A 22,435-nucleotide genomic window follows, 5' to 3' on the forward strand; every position below is an offset into this window, starting at 1 on the left:
ATTGTTCCTTTTTTAAGTCTCCAGTTATTTGAGTGACTGTTGTAAATTCAGCCTTTTCTTTAATGAAAGGGTATGAATACATATGAGCACAACTGTATATATGATGATATATATGATGTCTATGTAGAGAGCTGAAAGCATAGACATCATATATATCATCATATATATGATGTCTATCATATATATGATGATATATATGATGTCTATTCTTTCAGCTTTCAGCTCTACTGGCGGGATCAAAGTTTACGACAACATGTAAGCTACGACAACGTCTACTTTACGGCACGCATGTGTGTCCGGTTAGCTTGTTGTCAACTGAGCAGCTAATAGGAAAGCTTATTTTTCTACACAGAATTGTAACACTGTGTCGACTTGTAACCTGGACAAATGGATGTGGGAGAGCTTCTGAACTATCAGGTATATATATTTATATTATTATTATTATTATTATTAAATTACTATTCATGTAACGGAAGCCTGACGGAGATAACTTGGAAGTTATCTCATTCATTTTGTTGCATAAATTTCTCCTGCTGGAAGTTATAAATGAGTTTTAAAGGACAGGCTCAAGTTTTGCCCCGTTATTTCATTTTATAGGTTTGGTTCATCAATTTGCTGGCTGCATATTGATCATCTAGCGCGTGCTTATCCAACGAACTAAATATTCCTTCTTTATCAATGAAAAACTCTGATAGCGTGCTAGCTGCTAAAAATACTGATGTTGAAAGTGGAAAACAAAGTCAATGAGATTCACGTAATGCTACTTATATTCACTTTAATCTGTTTTACAAAGTGTTTATATATCATTTATTAATTCTGCAGACATAATGACTCAAATATATTATGTTAATGTCTATAAATATGTAAAATAAAACAAACAAACTATGCAATTCTGCGTATTGGTGTTAACTAGGCATCTGACACTAAATTCATAAGCAGATTTTTCAAATGTTGAAATTAATTCAGATGATCAGTGACAGTTTAGTGGTGATTAAGCAATAAGAGGAACACTGATAAAAGCTAATTATAAAACAAATTAATCAATATGTGTACTTGAATAGAAAACGAAGATATTGATATACTGTGAATAAAAAGAAATGCAAAGCAAGACCTCTTCTATGTATCACAGAATGCAAAGTTTATGAATAAATTTATCCTAATTTTAAGTTTGATAGCAGAAATGCCTTGCTAATGGAATTCAAACACATGCACACTTACTGCCTTGCTGTATTATTGTCTCAATCAAACCTCTCAAAGTTTTTGTGAACTTGTGGAACTGATAATTATTGTGGCTTTTATAAACATTTTTCCCACCATTGCTTTGCTCTTTAGTTTGTAGTGCACTTAGTGCTTTTTATGTGTGGAAGGCAAACTTAGGGCCATACTGTAATGTTTTGGTAGATTTACCGTAGATAGCTTTTTAGCTTCTTGTTTATGAGTGTGGTTTTGTGTTCCTGACAAATTCTCCAAATTATCAGAATCTTGGTTTCCAAATTGTAATGTATAACATTATATGGCTGATGAGCTCTACAGAATCATTAAGAAAACTTGGAAAATGTTTGGCAGAGGAAACACTAGTTCAGTAGGAAACAAGTTCATACAGTAGTTGCTTATGACTGATACATTTATGATAATCAGTACGGTCAAGTTAATGTGTGTGAAATGTTAAGCGGGCTATATGTTTTATAACTAAAACAGAAACAAACTTTTCTCATTTTTATAAATTTTAATGTTTTAATACTTTGTATATGCTTTATTCTTACTCTTGCAGACTGACCTTATTTTTTACATTTATATCGTCTCTTTCAGCCTGATAAAGGAGCAAAGCGTCCCAGGGAGGAAGATGGAGGAGAGGACGACTCCAGAGGAGGGAAGCAGCAGAAAGGTCTGAGTGCTAGAGAACAAGCCAGATACCGGGAAGCAGGATTAGAAAGAGTTGCTGAGATGAGGGAGACTGAAGAGCTGACTGAGGACAAAAAGGTGATCTTAGACAAACTGATGGACCAAGATGAAGAAGAACCAGAGGTGAGTGAAATCTCATATATAGCATTTTTGTTTTTTGCTCGATATCCTTTTCTTAAAATTAGTCTTTAGTCTGTATTTGAAAATAAAATATCTTAAAATGAATGAAAGAAAAGGAAATGTTACAACATTGCCAATATGTTTTCTTTCATTTATGTGCATTGTTTTGTTCCATTTTACAGTGTCCTTTAAAATTGTATTTGCCCTTTGAATTCGAAGAGTTAAGACAGCAGCTTATTTAAATAGGTGTTGAAGTTTTCAATAACTGGCTGGTGTGTGTGTGTGTGTGTGTGTGTGTGTGTGTGTGTGTGTGTGTGTGTGTGTGTGTGTGTGTGTGTGTACACATGGGCATCATTTAATACTGTAATTGCTAAGGTCTCTGATGGTGAAAAAAATAGAAACTGATTAGTCATCATGGACTCCTTGTGTTTATACGTTCATATTACTTGGGGTGCACTACAAAGCAAAATTAATGGGTTATGCTGAACTAAAATAAAAATGAGTTATTATTAGTTGCTTTCTGGCTATATTAACAAGGTAACTTAAGTGAATACATAATCCTCGAGCGGGTTATACTAGTGTTTGACAAAAAAAAAAAAGCCTTGGTGCTTGATTGATGGGTGACAACCTTGCAGTTATCAGCCATAAATGTTTCTAATTTAACCATAAATGTAGATTGAATATAATTTTGTGCTGTTACAGCCCAGCTCAAAGACTGCAATAAAAAGGGAGACGGGCACAAAGTGATTCCATGCTAAAATAAATGACATTAAAGAAAAATAAGTAAAGCTGGTTGAAGTCTATGTCAGTGATGAAGGATGCAGGTGGTGCATGGATGGATGGAAATGTATATGTAACCTAATCAAACCATGAGTTGCCACATCTGCATAGAACCCCAGCCCAAGCCTGGGAAACAGTGTGAGCTCATGCTGGTGAAACTCTTAAAGGGTGGCAGAGCACACCTGTCTGAAGGTGTGGCTGATGCCGCTGATTAGACGGCACCTGCAAACACTCAAACTAAGTAGTGGTGGGGCCGTCCCAGCTCCAATGGATTTGGATTTCCAGCATAAACCTTATCAAAAGTTAGTGTTATAACTACTTAATTCCAGCAGTAGAAATATATTAATTTCCCAAACTGCTGAGCCCTTAGATATGCAAAGAGAATGCAGAAAATCCCTGGCTTTTCCATGGGAGGCTACATGCTTTGAGTTGATGATGAAGAGAAGTTACTTTTTTGTCCATTTACAGAGAAGTTTGTTCTTGCTATTTTGTATAATGAATTTCAGACTGAAAAAAAATCTGTGTGTATGTATTTATGTAAGCTAAATTCACTTGATTCGTGTGATTTCGGTGCTTTTTCTTGTGCCTGAGTTATACAGTATCTTTAAATGCATAATGCTGCAAAAAGCTTTATGCAAAGCTCTGACATTAAACAACCATTACAGGTACATAGATTTAGAGTTAATCCACCAGTGTAAACAATGTTAGTAATGTTCTATTGTACTATCTGAACAGCAAGTGTGTTGCTTTAGTCTATAATAATATTTATGTTCCTCGTGGTTTCCATTGAAACGGCGTGCTCATCTCGCTGAAGGAAATGTCAGGGGTTAGTACTGTTGAAATCTTGGTCTGTTTACATTATTAAAAAACTGCATAACAGTTAGTGAGATCCAGTCTCACAGTATAATGCTAGACCATGTGTCAGGGAATCTGTACAAGCTTCCCTGCGACTAAGCGGTTAGGATAATAAATGAATGAATGAATGAAAACCTGAGGAGAAAATCAGTGATTTGTGATGACATTTGTGATCCAGTGTTGTTCAGTGATTGGAAATTTAGGTTTTATCAATCCAGCCAACACTGAGCAAATCTTTCTACATTAAACATCTGTATAACATCCCTGAACAGAAACCTTTAGCAGAAGCAATGTTAACATTTAGTTTTTGAATGAAAATGAAGAAGACTTGACTTCAGTAGTGCACAAAACAAAAACATCTCCTCTGCAAACTTCACCTCTCCTCTAGGGCTGGGCGATATGACCTTTTAGTAATATCCTGATATTTTTATGGCATGTCACAATATACGGTATATATCTCGATATTTACCTTCGCCTTGGATGAATGCTTTGGTGCATGCAATCACATCAGTAAGATGATTTTGTGTCTACATTAAAACATAATTGTTCATACTGCATTAATATATGCTGATTTTAAACATTCATGCCAAAAGGATGAAATTATAACGAAGCAAATTGATCAAAACCACATTTATTGAACAGTTAAAGCAGTGGCACAAACATGTCATTTTAAAACAAAATAAAGTGACTTTGCATGATGTAATCAATGCAATGTATGAAAATACTCTAGGGGGGGACTTTTCAAATGATGAAATAAATTTGTGGTACTACTACCTTTTGTGGCTACACTTTTGCGACATACTTTGCATACGACAGTTGTTTGGTCAACATCTTCTCTCCGGTATCCAAACCACTGCCAGATGATGGATCCTGCACTATTTTTCTTCTGTTCTTTTCTTTTTTGCCACTGAAACAGTCTATCCTTTTGAAAAATTATTTTGAATACCATTAAAACCACATAGTATAAATCAGCCTTGTCCTGCTTTATTAAATGTTAGATTATCAAATATCAAATTTAATCAAAGGATTGTTATGTTTTGTGGAATAGCCAGCTGCATGTTCAACCCTCTTCCTGTATCTGGGCTTGGGACTGCCACAGTGACCCAAAAAAACACTTTGACAGAGATACGTTATTTATTTATTTTTTTTATTTGTGTAGTTTTCTTACTTTTAGTTTAGTCTTTTAGTTTTAGCTTGCTTTGGGTTGAACTATTATAAGGCTTTGCTTTATGGATAGGTTTTTAAGTTTTCGTGTATTTTTTTTTAATCACAGAGTTTAGCGTAGAAATCAGTCTTATAATACAGGCAGAATGTCCTTGTATCGTCTCCAATAAACGGCTTCAGCCAACTTTTAATTCAGGATTTGATTCCTATTGCTTTCTGTACTTTCTAGAGACATGACGAGCTAGATAAATATGCTTGTGTAAGTGACAGAGGCTGTGAATGTAGTCAAATAGAATTAATTATTTTTGCGTGACGTGAAAAACTTTGCAATTTACGTCCCACTCTGTAATCCAGAGCGGGGTCAGTGGCGGATGTGGCTGTTCATTGTGACTGTAGGTGGAGTCGTGCAGGTGTCCACTCTGCTCCTCTGACTGGCTGCAGCCGCAGCCGGAGCGACTGAGTGCTTTAGGACGGGGAGAGACTCTCGTTCGTAACAATAACTTTACAATATGCGCTTTAAAGTCAGTCGCCAAAACACCAGGAAAGTCTCCAATAACTCCAGTAAAAGTCGCTAGATTTGTCACTAATCGCTTTTCACAAAAAAAGTCGCCAGATTTAGCGAGAAAGTTGCCAAGTGGGCAACAGTGGCTACACGCTGCCTCTCATGACGTAGCACGTAGCTCACGTTATGTACGTAACTAGGTGCGCTTGCTTTAACTCTCTGTGCAAAGCGGTGCAGAGTCGAGGAGGAGGGAGAAAACCCCGCCCACAGCTAAAAACAACTGCGTGACAACAGGATACTCGAATATGACGAATATAGGCATTTTCTATATCGCACAGGGGACTAGCCACGATATATCGAATATATTTGATATATCACCCAGCCCTACTCTCCTCTCTTTCTGACTTAATGTAACAATAGAAACGGTTCTTGAGACATAGTAAAAGAACCATGGTAAAAACTGTTCTGTCCGATCCCTTGTATCACTGTTACCAAACAGCAGCTGAAAAATCTTGTGTGATTTAGCTTTTATTATTCCACACTGCAGCCTTTTCAGATATTCACTGTGTGAAGAGGCACTTAGAGTAAAGAGCTACACTGTGCCGTCGTGTCAGGCAGTTGAAATGTCCTAACCGGTCATTATCTGTCCAGCACTTTACAGCTTTTAAACCATCAGGAGGTCAAACCCAATCCCTTTTTGGTGAAATGTACTCAGAGTCCCACTGGTTGAAGAAAACGTATATTCTGCACTCATATAATTAAAGTCACCCTCATGGCACTTTGCTATTGCAACAGCTGCTTGAAGAAGCCCTCCTCTCTTTCCTTTATCTCCCTTTTTACATTATTCTCTCCATCCTCTTCACCTCCTGCACTAATCAAACAGGCAGAGCCAGTTGATGAGAGCTCGGTGAAGAAAATGATCCTGACCTTTGAGAAAAGGTCGTACAAGAACCAGGAACTAAGGATTAAGTTTCCAGACAACCCGGAGAAGTAAGGCCATTACTTTTGGTGCACATTGTTTCATTTTATACGTCCAACTGAGTTCATTAGAACTTCTATTTTCTAAGTTACATGCTGCACGCCAATTAAGTAGAATGTTCTGGACTTACTGAAGCTTTTTAAAGTTTTTGTAGATGTATGCGGTGTGCCTCTGTGAATAACTTAAAAAGTACACTAATTCTAAAAAAAAAGAAATGTGTTGGTGTGATTAAATATCAGAAAAAAGATGTGTATGTTTAATTGTACCTTAATGCTTTTTTTTTTTGTTTTAAATCAGGTTCATGGAGTCGGAGCTGGATTTGAATGACGTCATTCAGGAAATGCATGTGATCGCAACAATGCCAGATCTCTACCATCTACTTGTGGAGCTGAACGCTGTCCACTCACTGCTGGGCCTGCTTAGTCATGAAAACACTGATATCCTTTCACTTTGAAAACAAATCCTAAATTTGTCTTTAGTCTTGTTTTGTTGTGGCATACAGCTGTGCTGTGATTCACCATTTCACTGAGCTCGGTTATATTTTCTGTAAATAGTAACTAGCATACTGCATTGGATCTTGGCTGAAAATCTTCTAGTACTTTCTGCTGGCACTGTTTGGGTAATTGCAATGGCCAGAACTTAAAGGAAATCGCCAAATCTTCTACAAAGATGTTTAGCTGGAATAATTGGGTTTCAGTTCCATTTGAGAGTTAAGATTTTCATGGGTTTTGCTGAAGCCAACTGAAACTATTGAGTTTTTACTTTTGAAAAATATAATAAGCTTGTGTATTCAACTGATTAAAACACTCGAGGAAAAATAAAAGAGGACACTGTGAATAGGGATGCATCGCTCAACAACTTCCCCCAACATATGACCAAACTTTAAGGGAAATGTGGGTGCCCGGTTTTGTCATGAAAGAAGAGCAGGGCATGGATTAGAGACCCCTTGTTTTGGGAACTGTTACAGGACTCTAGTGGAACGGTTTTGTTACAGTGTTGTCCTAAACCTGAACCACATGTGGCCATAGCAGTGGTGGACCTCCTGCAGGAGCTGACGGATATCGACACTTTGCACGAGAGCGAGGAGGGTGCTGAGGTTCTCATAGATGCTCTGGTGGGTTCAACTTTCTCCTCAGTCTTTGATAACAATAAAGCAACACTTGGGTGAATGAGGACTTATTTTTCTGGGCTTCTGCTTTCACACTAAGTATAGGAGAGTTTATTACATGGACTCTTCTAATATATTCAAAGCAAGATTTAAGTTAGTTCTTCCTGACTTGCAGACTTTTAGACTTTTTGTGCTACGTAAAGTCTTCAGAGATAAAACAATTATTTAATCAAGGATTAAATATAGATTTTTTTTTATCAGGTCTAACAAATATCTGTTTATACAGGTTTTATATTTCCAACTTGAAATGCCATCTTCATGATTATAGTCTGTTTTTTAATGTAAAAAAAAACAGCTTTGTCTTTACTTAAAGAAACCTGACTGGCTGTCTTTCTTAGTTTATATTTAGCTCTTTCTCCTTCTTTCTGTCTGCAGTTTAGAATGTCATGCTGTCTGTGAAGCAGGGAGACTCACACAAAAGGGTGTTATCAATATTGTTGATATCCCATTATGTTTTCTGGCATTTACAGCGACACACACAAAGGTCACACTACAATAATGTGCAGTTATACCTTTAATGGAGGAACAAACTAAGTGCCTCCTTCTTCGTGGCTGTCTTTGTGACTCCTCATCAGACAGTCTGTTAGGTTGTTTCTTACAGCTGGAAACCATCACATTTCTGAGATCTTCCAGGGTCCTTTCAGGTGATTTGGATAAATATTTTACTCTAATAAATATTCAGTCAACTGCAAGCACATTTAGTGGAAAGTTTTTGATTCATTTTAAATTCCTGACTTTTAGATAATACTTTCTGATGTCCAATGATTAAATTAGCCTCTTCGGAAAGAAGCAATTAATTTATAACATCTGCCCAGGCTGGGGGGGGGGATAATCTAGTTTAGTTAGTTTTGTTAGAGTCTTCTCTGTATCATGATATTTATTATCACATATAATATTTTGTACAAAAATAAATAATACTGCATTTTGTGGCTGCAGTGTAAGCTCAATAGAATAATATAAATAGAAATACTTCCAAAGAGTCACCTATGTTAGAGATATTAACTTTAACCACATGCCATTATTTGCTGCTTTTGGTATTTTTGTTTTCTTTTCCTTTTTCCTTTTTCTAAATGCTGTAGCGAAAGAATTTTTTATCAGGGTTAAACATACGGACATCATATTTTTTAGGGCAGCCTCAGTTGTTAGATTATGAAGCTAAAGTGATACTAAATGAATATATAGATGGAGGCCAACCACAAAAGGAAAATGGTATTTGTTAATAATAGTACTTTGCAACAATTCGGAGATCACCAGTGACCAAGCCTTTTCTTATTTGCATATCATTCTCCAAAGTCTTGGTTTTCAGGATAAAAACACATATTGGCACTGATACAAGTGAACAACAAACTATCTACGTATTTATATTTTCTCCTTCAGGTATTTTTTTTTTTTTTGCAATTTACAGTTATTTATGCTGTCTACCTATTATCCTCACAAAACAAACTCCAGCTCAGTTGCTTTTTGGCACCAGTCTTTCAAGAACATTCACTTGGCTTTAATCCAGACATAGGGGACCATTATTATTGTTCCTTTCAGACAGACATACTTTCTTACTTGTTGATCTTTGGCTGCTACCCATTGACATCAATTTGATTTGCAACTGATGGAAAGTTTAACAGGAAGTGGCTTCATCATAATTTCTGGCTCAAACTAGAGGTCTCTTAGTATGAAGTAATGAAAGGGATATTTTTACTAAAATGAATGAACAATTTTGTGTCTGAATAAACACTGCATTTTGTGGCTGCAATATAAGTCTCCTGGATGGGATATGAATTGGATATAAATTCAATCTAAAGGGTAAGCTAATTTTACACCATGGTTTCTGAGAAATCAATAAGCAATACTGCTTGGTGATGGTGATCAAGTGGAGTTTTAAGGTTTAAACTTTATTTTACTTTTTGTGTGCAGAAAGTTTCACCTTAAGTTTAAGTTGCTATAATATCTCCCCCTTCCTCTAATATAATTTACGTTTCAATTTTGGACCAGAAAAGACTTGATGCTCATTGGAAACCAGTTCCCTTTGCTGAGAGTCAGTTATTGAGTTGTCTTGTTTGCAAAATAAAGAACTCATTCCAGTCCCAACTCTGTAACTGAGTCACTTCATCAATTCGCTTAGTTGAAATAGAATATGTGGAACATTTTTCTTTTTGCTGACTAAATTCTGGCAGAAAGAGTCAGAAACTGAATGAATATAAAACATTTTTGATAGGAAAACTTTTGGTGTGTATGTGAGTGAACTATCTTCCCACATGACTGAGGGTGAGATAGTAGCCCTGAGAGAGCTTTGCAGCTCTTTCAGCACGAAGGCATAATATAAATGCAGTCAATTTACCATGCAATGGAGCGCCCATAAACTCACTCTTTTTTTACAGCTACTTCCAAGGGAAGCAGTTTCAGGGCAGCAAGGGATAGTTGATTCCATTTGTCTCCTCACTTTGCTGTAATGCCTGCAGCTCCTCTGTCCTTGCTGCCAGAAGGCCAGGTGTTATCCTTGATAAGATAAATCAAAATGATTCACAACAGTCTCCGAGCCTCATAAATCTGCTTTGACTGTCCGTCTTCTTTCATCTGTAATGGTACTTTTATCCAGCCTGCGGCACCCCACAATCTTTGTTTGGTTATGAGTCTCCAGTCCTGACTTGACCGATAACACTCGGTTCCTGCCGGAACTGCTCTGAAAATGTCCGCGTTTCCTCTGCCGAGGCATAAACCTAAAAGCGTCGTCCTACTGTTCCTCTACATTTCTTCCTGCCTTGTTAACTGTCCCTGTTTCTGTTTGAAATGTCACACCATTTTGCAAAGACTGGGATAATGGGAAGTGTTTGAGTTTGGTATGATGTATTGAAAAAATATGAAAAGCTCTTGAGAAGTAGTGATGAACCAGCGCTGCTCATTAATGTTGGTTTTGGTGAGACTGAGATGTTTTAGGTGTTTTACATTGCTGATGGACATTTTTTCCCCTTTGATCTGCTGTAAAATGTGTCTTAACCATAACTTGAACTACATCTTTATTTTTAGTTGGAGGGGCAGGTGGTGGCCTTGCTGGTGCAGAACATGGAGCGCTTAGATGAACAGGTGAAAGAGGAGGCTGATGGCATCTACAACACACTGGGTAAGGAGAAATTTCTGTTTAATAGATAAAAGAAAATCACACAAGTTGGGCTGAAAAAGATACATTAATTGTTCAAAGACTAAAAAGAATTGGAACTTACATAAAATGTTTATCCATTTGGAGGGAAAATGTCTCTCAGCTGACCTGGGAAAGCCTTGGGTTTCACCCAGCGGAGCTTGAAGAAGTAGCAAAAAAGAAGTCTGCATCTGTCTGCTGAGGCACTGAGTCACTACTGCCACTGCAACCTGACCCTAGATTAGAGATGGATGGATAAATATTTATTTTCCACAGTACCACATAGTGTTAGGTGTAGGTGATCACAGTTCTGCAGACAGGAATAGATGGATCATCTGAGATAATCACAGAAAAAAAAACCACTGGTGACAGTAATTCCACCATAATGAGTGCAGTGCAAGCAAACACATCTGAATCAAACATTTGCGATTTGGCATACTGTATCTAAACATTCACCACAATGTAAACAAAATCATGGAGCAGTAAGACTAACCAAACAAAGGAGGTGCCAGGGATAAAAAATGAAACAGCTTTCCTGTGACAGAACCCTTCTCTGTCCCCAGTGTTTCAGTGCACTGCATCATGTCATATTTTATTTACTTTTTTTTGTTGTTTGTCATATGGAGCTCATCAAATATTTTAAGGACTGTAATAAAAGCAGCACAGTTTGCACTGTTGCTTCACAAGAAGAAGTATCCTTGTTTGAGCATGCAGGTCCATGTTTGCATCAAGAGACCAACCATGTGAGGAGCCATGTTTGCTTGTCTCTCTGTCTTTGGCTGTGACGGACTAAAGCTTTATCCAGAAAGTAACAAGCCTGAGGGCCAGTGCTACTGAGATCCGCACTGTGCATTCCTATTCAACAGAGAGAGGTATTGTACATGTCTGAAAAGATGGTTATGTGATAAATGAGAAAAAGGTAAGGGTTTTAATTGGTCTCATTGGTATAATTTGGAATCTACAAATGTTAGTTTGATAAATACAACCGCCTGTAATTTCTGGACTGAAGAGCGCACATTGACATTGGCCGCCCCTTCACCGAGCCTGCAACAGCTCTATGTCCTTCTTCAACAGCCACTTTTGTTGCTTTTAACTTGAAGGCTGCATCATATGCATTCCTTTGTGTGTTTGTAATGATGAGGGTGTGTGTGTGAAGTGCAAAATAACTTGTTAGCGAGTAAAATCCATGAACTAGCCACATCATTGTTCAAGCTGCAGGGTTCATAACATGTAGAAAAAAGTTGAGGGAATTGTTGTATTTTTTACTTTGCTTCTACTTCCTGTTTAGTCTGTTTTAGACCAACTGCTGTTGCTGGTTTGGCCCCATTCCCCATTTATAAACATTTAAAGTGGAACTATTATGTGCATTTCTGGCTAATTTAATTTTATTTCTGAGACCAGAAGGGCTGGGATTGATCGAGTTATTGTTACAAATCACTTTATTTACTTCAGACCGACCCTCTCCGTAGGCTGTCAGATCAGCCTGTGGATTGAGACTCTTTCGCATTAAGCCCCGCCTCCCGCCACTGCACTACATCGGGAGCGCGCACCGCAACTGCTTTTGCCGTCATTGTAACATCTCATAAACAAAAGGATTAGGCTAATATAATATCAACAAGAAAAACCAAAATACAATGTCAACACATAGCATACAGCCCTACATGTTGGAACCTGAATCAGACCCTGAAAACGAAGTGGAAAACAGCAACCCACTGCAACGAATGCAGCAGAATGTCTCTCTTTGGTAAACTCACCAGCCATCGTTGGAAATAACTTTATCCCACGTTTTCCACCCGCCTGATGTATTTGTACATGCCCTTGTTAACCAGTAGAAGGTAACCAATCACCGAACCTTATCCCCGGGGACGTCACAAGGATTTCCAAGTAGAAAAAAACTCTCTAAAACGACGCATTTTTTGTCGCCAAGGAAACCGAACGGAGAGTGTGCTGGAACACAAACTCAAACTCAAACATGTCTGATGAGGATTCAACACTGTAACAGTGTAAAAAAGCTCAGAAAACTTGAAATACCATTATAGCACCCCTTTAAAGATGTATTACCTAACTTTCTAACCTTAAAACTCTGCGTTCCGGACTTGTTTGATGACACAGTGACATCTAATAAGTGTGTTTCTTGAGCCACTGCTGCCCAGCAGTGTGCTGAGGCTGAGAAACAGCCCTATGCAAAGTTTTCATCCAGGATGCTGTGTGACGTTGCAGCAGAATTTCGCTTCATGCCAGAAAAGGCACTGGCTGTTCTGAATGCGCAACGTCGCTGATTTAGAAAAGAAACTTAAGAAGATTAAAAGAAAGAAAGGGATAAAACAAAAGTCATTGTAACATAATCTTTTACTAGCTGGAGAGCGCTAACAGGTCAGCTAGGATGCAAGATGGATGCCAAATTAGCAGTCAATGGGGGCGCGTGACGGTGAAAATGGCAAATGTTCTGTAATATATATTTTAAGAAAAGGTACTGAAACAATTCTTGATTCTGTTAAAAAATACTGCAGAGAATTCCTATAAACACATTTTTTTGGTATAAGCTATGAGAATAAATTGATTTTTTGTTCAAAAAAGCATCTGCTTTGTCTGATGCACTTTTACAGATTCACATAATAGCTCTCACTTGTACACTGGTTTTAATTGATGCAAATGTCAAAAAATTGTTCTTTTCAATTGTTTTTCTGGACCCTTTCTCATTAGCTTTTAGCTTGATTTGTCTGTTAGGCCTTGTTTCTCATTCTCCAGACAGAGATCACTCTGAATGATTAGTACTACTTATAACACACTGATTAGTCATAAGTACTTCACACAACGGCACTTAAAAAAGAAAAAAAACAAAACAAAACTTGATTTCATTGAAAATCAGATGCAAAGTGTGCCTATTTTCAGATTTACAGAATTGAGAAAATTGTATCATTTATATTCTTACGTATAATCCATTGGTGATTTTAATTTGATTACTTTTAGTCATTTCTTTCGTTTTTCTGTCACTTTGATATTTGTCAACACAGAATTAACATTCTCATCACTATTAGTTCAAACTCCACAACAATTAGTATTTTCAGCACATCCGAGCAGCATTTCTCATTATGATGAAATTGCAAATACTTTTGGACATGTAGCATTTATCTAATTATAATTGTCTGTGTTTACAAGACTGATGTTCAGTTACAATCAATATTGTAAAATATATTTACTGTTGCTGCAGTATGTCGTTTACAGTTGTGATACTTTCAGTTTGTTGAATAATAATGCTGTGAGTAAATTACAATAAGATGACCAAGAGCATATGAAGTAAAATGTGAATTAAATGCATTCAGTTCCTCTTTTTAAAATGGTAATGTGTAACTTTATTGTAGTTTTCAGATGGCTGTACATCCAGTGTGTAGTGCTGTCTTAGGCCTTTTCAGGTGGCGTCTCCAAGATCAGACTGTTTTGTATTCAGAAACACTTACAGATCAGACTGCCACAATGAAAACATGCCTAAGCCATTTGAGTACTTTGTTAGTACTCAGTGTTGACAGAACTTTTCATTTTGATGCCTTTGACAGTTGCATTGACATAAATACTTTCTTTTGAGGAATGAACTATTTATTTTTAGCAAGTGACACACGTTTGCAGGTTATCTACTATGTTCTGAAGTTTTTACTAATTGTTTTGAGAACTGTTGTGCAAATGTTAATTCTGTTGTAAGAAATGCACCAAAGTGACTAAAAAAACTGTAATAAGTTTTATTTTATTTTATTTTTGTTCCTTTTCATTTAAAGAAACAGTGTCTACATTAAAGAAAGTTTAGATTTTAATTTCTGTTTGCAACAAGAATTGCTTTTTACTCCCTCTGATCAGGAAAAATGAGCAATACATATCAGTTCTGCAAACCATGCAGCTGTTATGTATATATCTGTACTATATAATAATAATATCCATGGAAGAATTTTTAATGGATACTCTACACGTATGTCCTGCATATAAATCACTCAACAGCACAACTGTTGAGATGTGCAGAGATTCAAGTATAGAAGTTGCCTAAATTTCTGCAGAGCTTTGTGCATTCATTCAAATTCAAAACATGAGAGACAAATATCTGTGAGAAATCTGGGCCATTCAGTGCACAAGGCAGGTGCTGCAGAGACTCCTGTTCCATACTGCACTGTGTTTAAAAATAGCAACACAGTTGAATATTCTAAGCAAGAGCAGATGATAAATCTGGCCTTGTTTAATACAGAAGCATAGCAAGCACTTCCAGAGGGAGAGCTGCCTTGAAGGTGTGTGTGAGCTCTGGGCAGTGCAGTGACAGAGAGTCCTTGTGGATTCTGTTTCTGACATCACGCAAAGGACATATGCTAACCTTTTTTGCGTTCTCACAGCTTTAACATGTGTCCCCCTTCTGCCAAGTGTCCAAGTCATTCCCAGTGATGGTGAAAGAAAGTTGTCAATGTGTCCTTTATAAGTTTTGGCACACAAAAGGAAGGCTGTGTTTTTTGCAACGTTGTTTTTTGCTGAATGCTGTACAGTCTGGAGAGAGTTTTGCAGATAATGCTCCATACTAAAGTCCAAAGTCCTTATTGGTATAAACAATTAAAACTTTGGCTTTGATAGTTACAAGCAAATTACACGGATGCATACAAACAGACATGGAAAAAATTGTTGGTATGAATGAAATGAGAAATTCACAATAGTCACAGAAATAATGAATCTTACAACATTGATTTTTAAAAAAAAAAAAAAAAAAAAAGTTCTATGAAATTTAACCAATGAAAGTCAGACATTGCTTTTCAATCATGCTTCAATAGAATTATATTAAAAAATTAACTCATGAAACAGGCCTGGACAAAAGTTATGGTACTCTTAACTTACTGGTAATATTTTGTTGCACAACCTTTTGAGGCGGTAACTACGATCAAATGTTTCCTGGAACTGCCACTGAGACTTCTGCACCTCTCAGCAGGTATTTCGGCCCACTCCTCATGAGCAAATTGCTCCAGTTGTCTCAGGTTTGAAGGGTGTCTTTTCCAGACAGCATGTTTCAGCTCCACCAAAGATGCTAAATAGGATTTAGGTCAGGGCTCATAGAAGGCCATTTAGAATCGTCCAATGTTTTCCTCTTAGCTGTTTCTAGTGTTTTTAGTGTGTTTTGGGTCATGGTCCTGTTGCTGGACCCATAACCTGTGACTGAGACCAGGCTGTCTGACACTGGCCAACACATTTCTCCTAAAAATTCCTTGATAGTCTTGAGATTTCATTGTACCTGCACAGATTCAAGACACCGTGTGCCAGAAGCAGCGAAGAAGCCTCAGAAGTACCAGATTCTCCTCCATGTTTCACAGTAGAGACACTGTTCTTTTCTTGACATGCTTCATTTTTCCATCTGAACATGCTGATGTGGCAAAAAGGTCAATTTTTGTCTCATTGGTCCATAGGATATTCTCCCAGAAGCTTTGTGGCTTCTCAACATGTAATTTGACAAATTCCAATCTGGCTTTTTTTATGATCCCCCCCCCAACAATCGTGTCGTCCTTGGTCGTCTCCCATTAAGTCCACTTTGGCTCAAACAAAACGGATGGTGCGATCTGACACTGATGTTCCTTGAGCTTGAAGTTCTCCTTTAATCTCTTTAGAAGTCTTTCTGGGCTGTTTTTTTGTTATCATTCGTATTATCCGTCTCTTTGATTTGTCATTGGTTTTCCTCCTGCGGCCATGTCCAGGGAAGTTGGCTACAATCCCATGGATCTTAGACTTCAGAATAATAAGTGCAACTGCAGTCACAGGAGCATCAAGCTGCTTGGAGATGTTCTTATAGCCTTTAGCTTTAACATGCTTGTCTACAGTTTTCTCTCTGATCATCCAAGAAAACTCATTCCTTTGCTTCCACTTGTCCATGTAGAGTGTGGTAAACACCATGTCACTAAACTGCTCAGTGACTACCTGTAGTCCTATATACAGACCCAGTGATGAATACAAGATTGTAGACATCTGTGATGCTAATTGATGGACACACCTTGGATTAACATGCCTTTTTGGTAACATTGTTATCTGTCTTTTCTTGGGGTGCCATAATTTGTGTCTAGGCTTGTTTAATGAGTTGTTTGTTTTATATATATATATATATATATATATATATATATATACTTCTGTTGAAGCGTGGTTGAAAGTAGGGCTGCATGATTCTGGATAAAATGAGAATCACAATTTTTTTTGCTTAGAATTGATATCATGATTCTCACAATTTTTTTCCAATATAAATATTTATTGCACGTATTACCGGCACATCAACTTTGCCACAGCTGACTCTGAACATAAAAACAATAAATGTCTCTCTTGTCTTCTCTAACACACACAATCTTTGAATAATTTTAACAGTAACATTTTTGAAGAATATTTTTTAACGATTAATTAATTTCATTGGTTAAATTTGATAGAATTTTTTATTTATTATTAATTTAGTGACATTCAAGTTATTTCTAAGAACATTGTGAGTTTTTCTATCATTGACCAAAGGGTACCAACTAAGTTGTCTACTGTAGTATCTCTCAGCTGAAATCTACAAGAGTGCCATAGGATTACAGGAACTGCTAAGACCTAATGAAGGTTGATAGATTTAAAAACACAAGTAAAAAAATAAGGAAAATCGGACCCCCAGGAGCACAGTTGCCTCTCTACCTTAAAAAAACCAGGATTTACTTTTTTGTTTGTTTTTTCCTCATTTTTTTTTTTTTTGTTAAATGTCAGTTCACATGCAAAACGGTTGCATTGTGTCTGTTGAATCAGTTTATAATGTCACTGTGCCCATCTTCTGATGTTAATACTTTGCAATGCTCAGATTATGCAGGGCAAATGTGACTGAGTAATATCATTAAATCAGGGGACTTGCATACCATCCACCATACTGCCATTTTTACTCTTCCTCAAAAGATTTTAACATCAGCCAAATACAAGAAGACCAAAACAACAACAACAGATATTCCCCAAATCCAGATTTCCAAAGCTTGTTGCTCCATTACCATTAGGATTTCTGTCTGTGTCACCAGAGGAGCTTTACAGAACGTTCATTTGATGTTTCAGTTTTCCACGCGGCTCATTTTTAGTCTTTTTCAGGTTAGACTGAAGAAAGAAAAATGTTTAAGTATAAGCTGTAGGCACAAGGCTGCAACATAGCAGATTGCACTCAGGAGAATTGACAACATTAAATGTAGTATTGAGGTCTATCAAAGGGCATGGTCCAGCAGATAGATAGTTTGAAAAGTCATAGCAACTGTATTTAGCCTCACATGAATCAGACTTTTCTGCCTCTCAGCTCTTTTTGCACTGTATGAGTCTACTGAGATGGCTTCTTTTTCTCTGTTGCTGGTTTTGGGGTTGGTGTCAGGGGGGCTGTTTAGGTGTGTGCTTTTGGCTTGGTGTATATGGCTCATATTGTTGGAGTAACACTTGCACTTCCTCTGTTCAAGTGTTCCTCTGTTCTCTAAGAGAGAGCGAGAGAGAGAGAGAGAGAGAGAGAGAGAGGAATGGAGAGAAAGTTATAAAGGGAGCTCTCCAAGCTTGAATAAGCCTTTTGTCTGCCTTGGCTGCTTTCTGTTCTGGGCCTGCTGTCCTCCAGGATGCTGTCTGTCTGCTCTGTTTGAATCCCTGATAAAGGGCCTCCGTCTTTCTCCCTCAGCATACCTCCACTCCATCTCCTCCTCCATTTGTCTTTCACCATCATTTCCCTGTCATCTTCAGCCCATCTTTCCAGATGTTGCTTTTAGTTTTATGCTACTTTTATCCTCTCACAATGCCGTATTCCTTTTGTGATCTTGTCAAGCCCTCAGTCCCTTGCTTCTTTAGTTTTGCATCTTTCATCTCTGCTGTGTCTTCCCACCCTTTTCTCTTCCCCTCTGCTTGTCTTATCCCCTCATCCTTCATATTTTTTTTTTTTTATCTCCCTCATTTGTGACCATCCCACAATCGTACTCTGTCATCTGTTTCCATCTACTCTAATAGAGAGATCAAGCAGCATAGATGGTGGTGTAATGATAACATCAGAATATGCTGGGATACAACCCCTCTGTAAAAAGATTTGACACATTTCCCAGTCACAAGTAAAATTTGTCTGATGGGGGACTTTAATATTAGCCTTTGTTTAAAACAACTCTGGTAAAATGCTCCTGTGTGATAACAGACACACAAAGAGGAAATGTTAATGTTATAATACTGGTTTGTGTATATGGAAGTATGGCTTTCTAGAATAAAGACAAAAGTGTGGGGAAACTTTCTGGCCATTAGCTAATCCACTTAATAAGATTGGGTTTCGTACTGATGTGGTTTATCCATGCATCCATCCATGCATCCATCCATCCATCCATCCATCCATCCATGCCAACTTAAAGGAGCTAAATAAAACTCCAACATTAACACAGGGAGACTTCTGCTGAACCAAAAATCTTTAAGATTTATTTTACATTTGTTATGTTATGTCTTCTGCAGCTATCATAGAAAACATGGCAGAGTTCAGACCAGGATTGTGCACTGAAGCCGCCCAGCAGGGACTCATGCAGTGGCTGCTTAAGAGAATCAAGGTAAGAACTGGGAGTCAGCTGATGTTGTTTTTGCAGGCTTGATATTGGAACATGATCATTCAGGAGACCAATAAGTAGTATTTGGAACTCTTAAGTGGATATGCAGAAAATGGAAATATGAATTGAAAATGTAATAAGGTAATATGCAGAACTCTGCTGATATCCAAAATATCTCTATCTGTCTAAAACCTATTTTATCTTCATTCAAGAACTGGATCATAATCTCACTGATTTGTTTAGTTTATGTTACATTGCCATTCAGTTACCATGGCTTTGTGTCCTGTGGTGTGTCCTTACGATTGCTGCACCCTGTGTAGCTCATGTGATAAATCACAAGAAATGATAGGATGGACTTTGTGGAGGCATTTTAGTATTTGTAATAATACGTATTAAATCTATAGAGGTTAATAATAATAATGTGGATAAACGAGGCATTGTGACAGACATTAAGTGCCAGGTTTCTTTTTCTCTGCTGTAAATTTCACACAACATTGTATGCACTGAAAAATGCTTTGTGAAACATTTGGCATTTAAATGTAAGAGTTGCGTTCAAGGTGAATAAGTCAAACATTCTACGTCATTGCGGTGATAGAGGTTCTCAGCCTCCACCAAACAACAGTTTAGGGTCTTTAATTGAAGATTTCCTGGCAGAAGAAAGCTGCATAATTTAATTACTGTGCCACTGCACAGTAAGGTGCAACAAAAAAATGTGAATTAGGGTGGAGTATTATGCCATTGCTATTGTGATATGACTGCTGATTAAAAAAGCAGATGAATGTAGAACACATAAAGTAAAATTGTACAAGTTTGCACAACTTTGTCTCTTTTTTGCAAACAATTATCAACCTGAAAAACATATGTATTAAATTATTTGAAATATTCAATAAGATAAAGATTATGTTTGAGTTTGCAGTTTCGATATGCAGCAGCTTTTCCTATTTTGGATGATTGAATCAGTTATTAAAATACGCTACATGAAATCTTTAGTATTGACATTCCACTACTAGATATTTTTCCCATAAGACAGCGCTGTGCTTTGCGTGTTGTGTTGCTCGAAGCCTCAGAGAAAGAGCAAAACAAGAGAGATGTAATGTCACAAGTTTAGATTTCAGTTTTTTACGTTTAGATTCAGGTTTAAAAAATATCAGCTGATATTTGGGCTCCATAATTGAAAGAAATTACACATTAGGTTGTTTAACTGTTTGCACTGCTGCGATTGGTTGGTAATAAATATTTTTCATGGACTTCATTTTGATTTTAAACAGCTGGACAAGCAAAGGTGTACTGATGAGGCTACATACCACTGAGAGGAGGGGTGTCCAGCTCTGTCGTTGAGGGCCACAATCCTGCAGGTTGTCCATGTATCCCTGCTCCAACACACCTGACTCAAATTAAACAGTCATTGTGCAAAACGACTTTGTTTCTTGGATTAATTTAAAACCAGGTGTGTTGGAGCAGGGATACAAGGAAAATTTCTAGGACAGCTGCCGTTGAGGACCAACTTTGGACACTCCTGACTTACAAGAAGTTCTGCTTTAGTGCATCAGTAGAATGTGGATCTTGTCAATACACTCAGGCTTTACAACATATAGTGAAATATCTTTTTATTATAACATTATGTCATTGCACTATACTTTCAAAACCGTAAGCCATTCATGTAAAATATTCTGATATTGTGCCATTTAATATTATTAGGTTTTAAAATATATGTGCTACTTTTTACAGATTTTAAGATTTTACTAGAAATATCTCAAAATTTGAATCTCATTGAGAATTAAATTGAGGAAAAGAGTGAAGTGTAGTCTGAATGACATGTTAATTTTTAAGGAAGGGAAAGTTAATTTTTCCTTTTTCCCTTCCTTTTACCTCAAAACCACACCTGGACATATGCAGTATCAAGTCAAGTTGTTCCAAAGATAATTCCATTCTGTGTTTTTACTCTGTTGTTTTTTCTTTTTTTTTTTTTTTTTTTGTCTTTTTTTTAACAAACTAAATGGGTTTTTCAGTATTTCAAGAAATGCTGTGCATCACTAGTTTTTTACCCTGCATGAGGCAGGTTTCTTCCTGAGGTTACTAAATCTATTTTTTCATGGAGGATACATGGTGATTTTCTAATTCTCTAGAGAACAGAGTTTCTCAAGATGAGTGGTAATTAGAATTTGTTCTCTTTCCCTCTCAGGCAAAGATGCCGTTTGATGCTAACAAGCTGTACTGCAGTGAAATCCTGGCCATCTTGCTGCAAAATAACGACAGTAAGTTTTCCTCACTAAATGTTCTGCAGGTTTAACATTGTAGTACTTTATCGTCTACTCCTTTTCTTTTTTTTTTTCTCCGTTCATGCCTTCCCTTCTTATTTTCCTGCCCATTGTGTTCTCCTTCAACATAACTTTGTCTCCTTTTCCTCTTTCCTTTTTTGTCTTATTGCTTTTTTTTGGTGAAAACTCATTTCACGTTTTCCAGTGTTTCCTCCTTCCTTTTTCTTAATTTTTCAGTTTCCTCATTGACTTTTTTTTTTTTTTTTTTTTTTAATTCATGTTACTTTTCATGTTTCCAATCATCTATGCATGTCTAACTGCTGTCATCCAAATCCTTTCTCTTCCTCACACACACACACACACACACACACACACACACACACACACACACTCAAACGGTAATACTTCAGATAGCCACAGGACTATCAGCTCCTTGGACAGGTACTCATTAATAGTACAAGCCGCATTGATATGCAGTCGGAGTCGTGTCTCATTTTACAGCTATTACGGGTGCTGCCTCTCTTCTTCCTCTCCCTCCTGCCTTTCAGTTAAATACACATCTGTGAAATGTTATTTTTCACAAAGCAAAGAATGTGTTGTCAGTAATAATGTCCCACATTTAATGTAGTCAGTGTGTTGATATAGGAACTGGGTAAATCACACAGTTTCTGTTAAATGATTGACAGTTTTGTTTTAATCCTTTAAGTGACAATTTAAATGCAGCTGTTTCTGCCTGCTCTTAATTCTTATGTAAAACAAATATGAACACATTTTAAAATGGAAAATGTAAATACACATCCTGTGCAGTGATTTCTTGTCTAATATTAAAAATCCACACGGAAAAGCTTGTGCGGATGCTTTTCAGTACCCTCAATTTCTTCATTAACTCTGGAAAGCCCTTGAGATCGAACTTTTATGCTCTTAAAATGCCTCTTATACACTTCTATCCCCTCATCCTTTGTGACTCTTCTATTAGATGTCAACTAGAATTTAATTTCTGCTGTTTTGCTCCTTCTATTTTATAT

The 22,435-nt window shown here is 37.1% G+C and overlaps 1 protein-coding gene across 1 annotated transcript in view; it reads left to right on the forward strand.

The window, feature by feature from the left end:
* Positions 1–285: 285 nt before the first annotated feature.
* The window catches only part of ctnnbl1 (catenin, beta like 1), a 62,706-nt gene continuing 40,556 nt past the window's right edge, over positions 286–22,435 (forward strand). The window contains exons 1-8 of the mRNA XM_079238440.1: positions 286–417; positions 1,810–2,025; positions 6,207–6,313; positions 6,600–6,739; positions 7,319–7,416; positions 10,489–10,582; positions 19,064–19,155; positions 21,335–21,407. Of these exons, the coding sequence (XP_079094566.1) occupies positions 388–417; positions 1,810–2,025; positions 6,207–6,313; positions 6,600–6,739; positions 7,319–7,416; positions 10,489–10,582; positions 19,064–19,155; positions 21,335–21,407 (850 nt within the window). The 5' untranslated portion in view covers positions 286–387. The remainder of the gene's footprint in view (positions 418–1,809; positions 2,026–6,206; positions 6,314–6,599; positions 6,740–7,318; positions 7,417–10,488; positions 10,583–19,063; positions 19,156–21,334; positions 21,408–22,435) is intronic.

This window comes from Telmatherina bonti, assembly GCF_933228915.1.
Source record: "Telmatherina bonti genome assembly, chromosome: 4".
NCBI classification, from domain to species: domain Eukaryota; kingdom Metazoa; phylum Chordata; class Actinopteri; order Atheriniformes; family Telmatherinidae; genus Telmatherina; species Telmatherina bonti.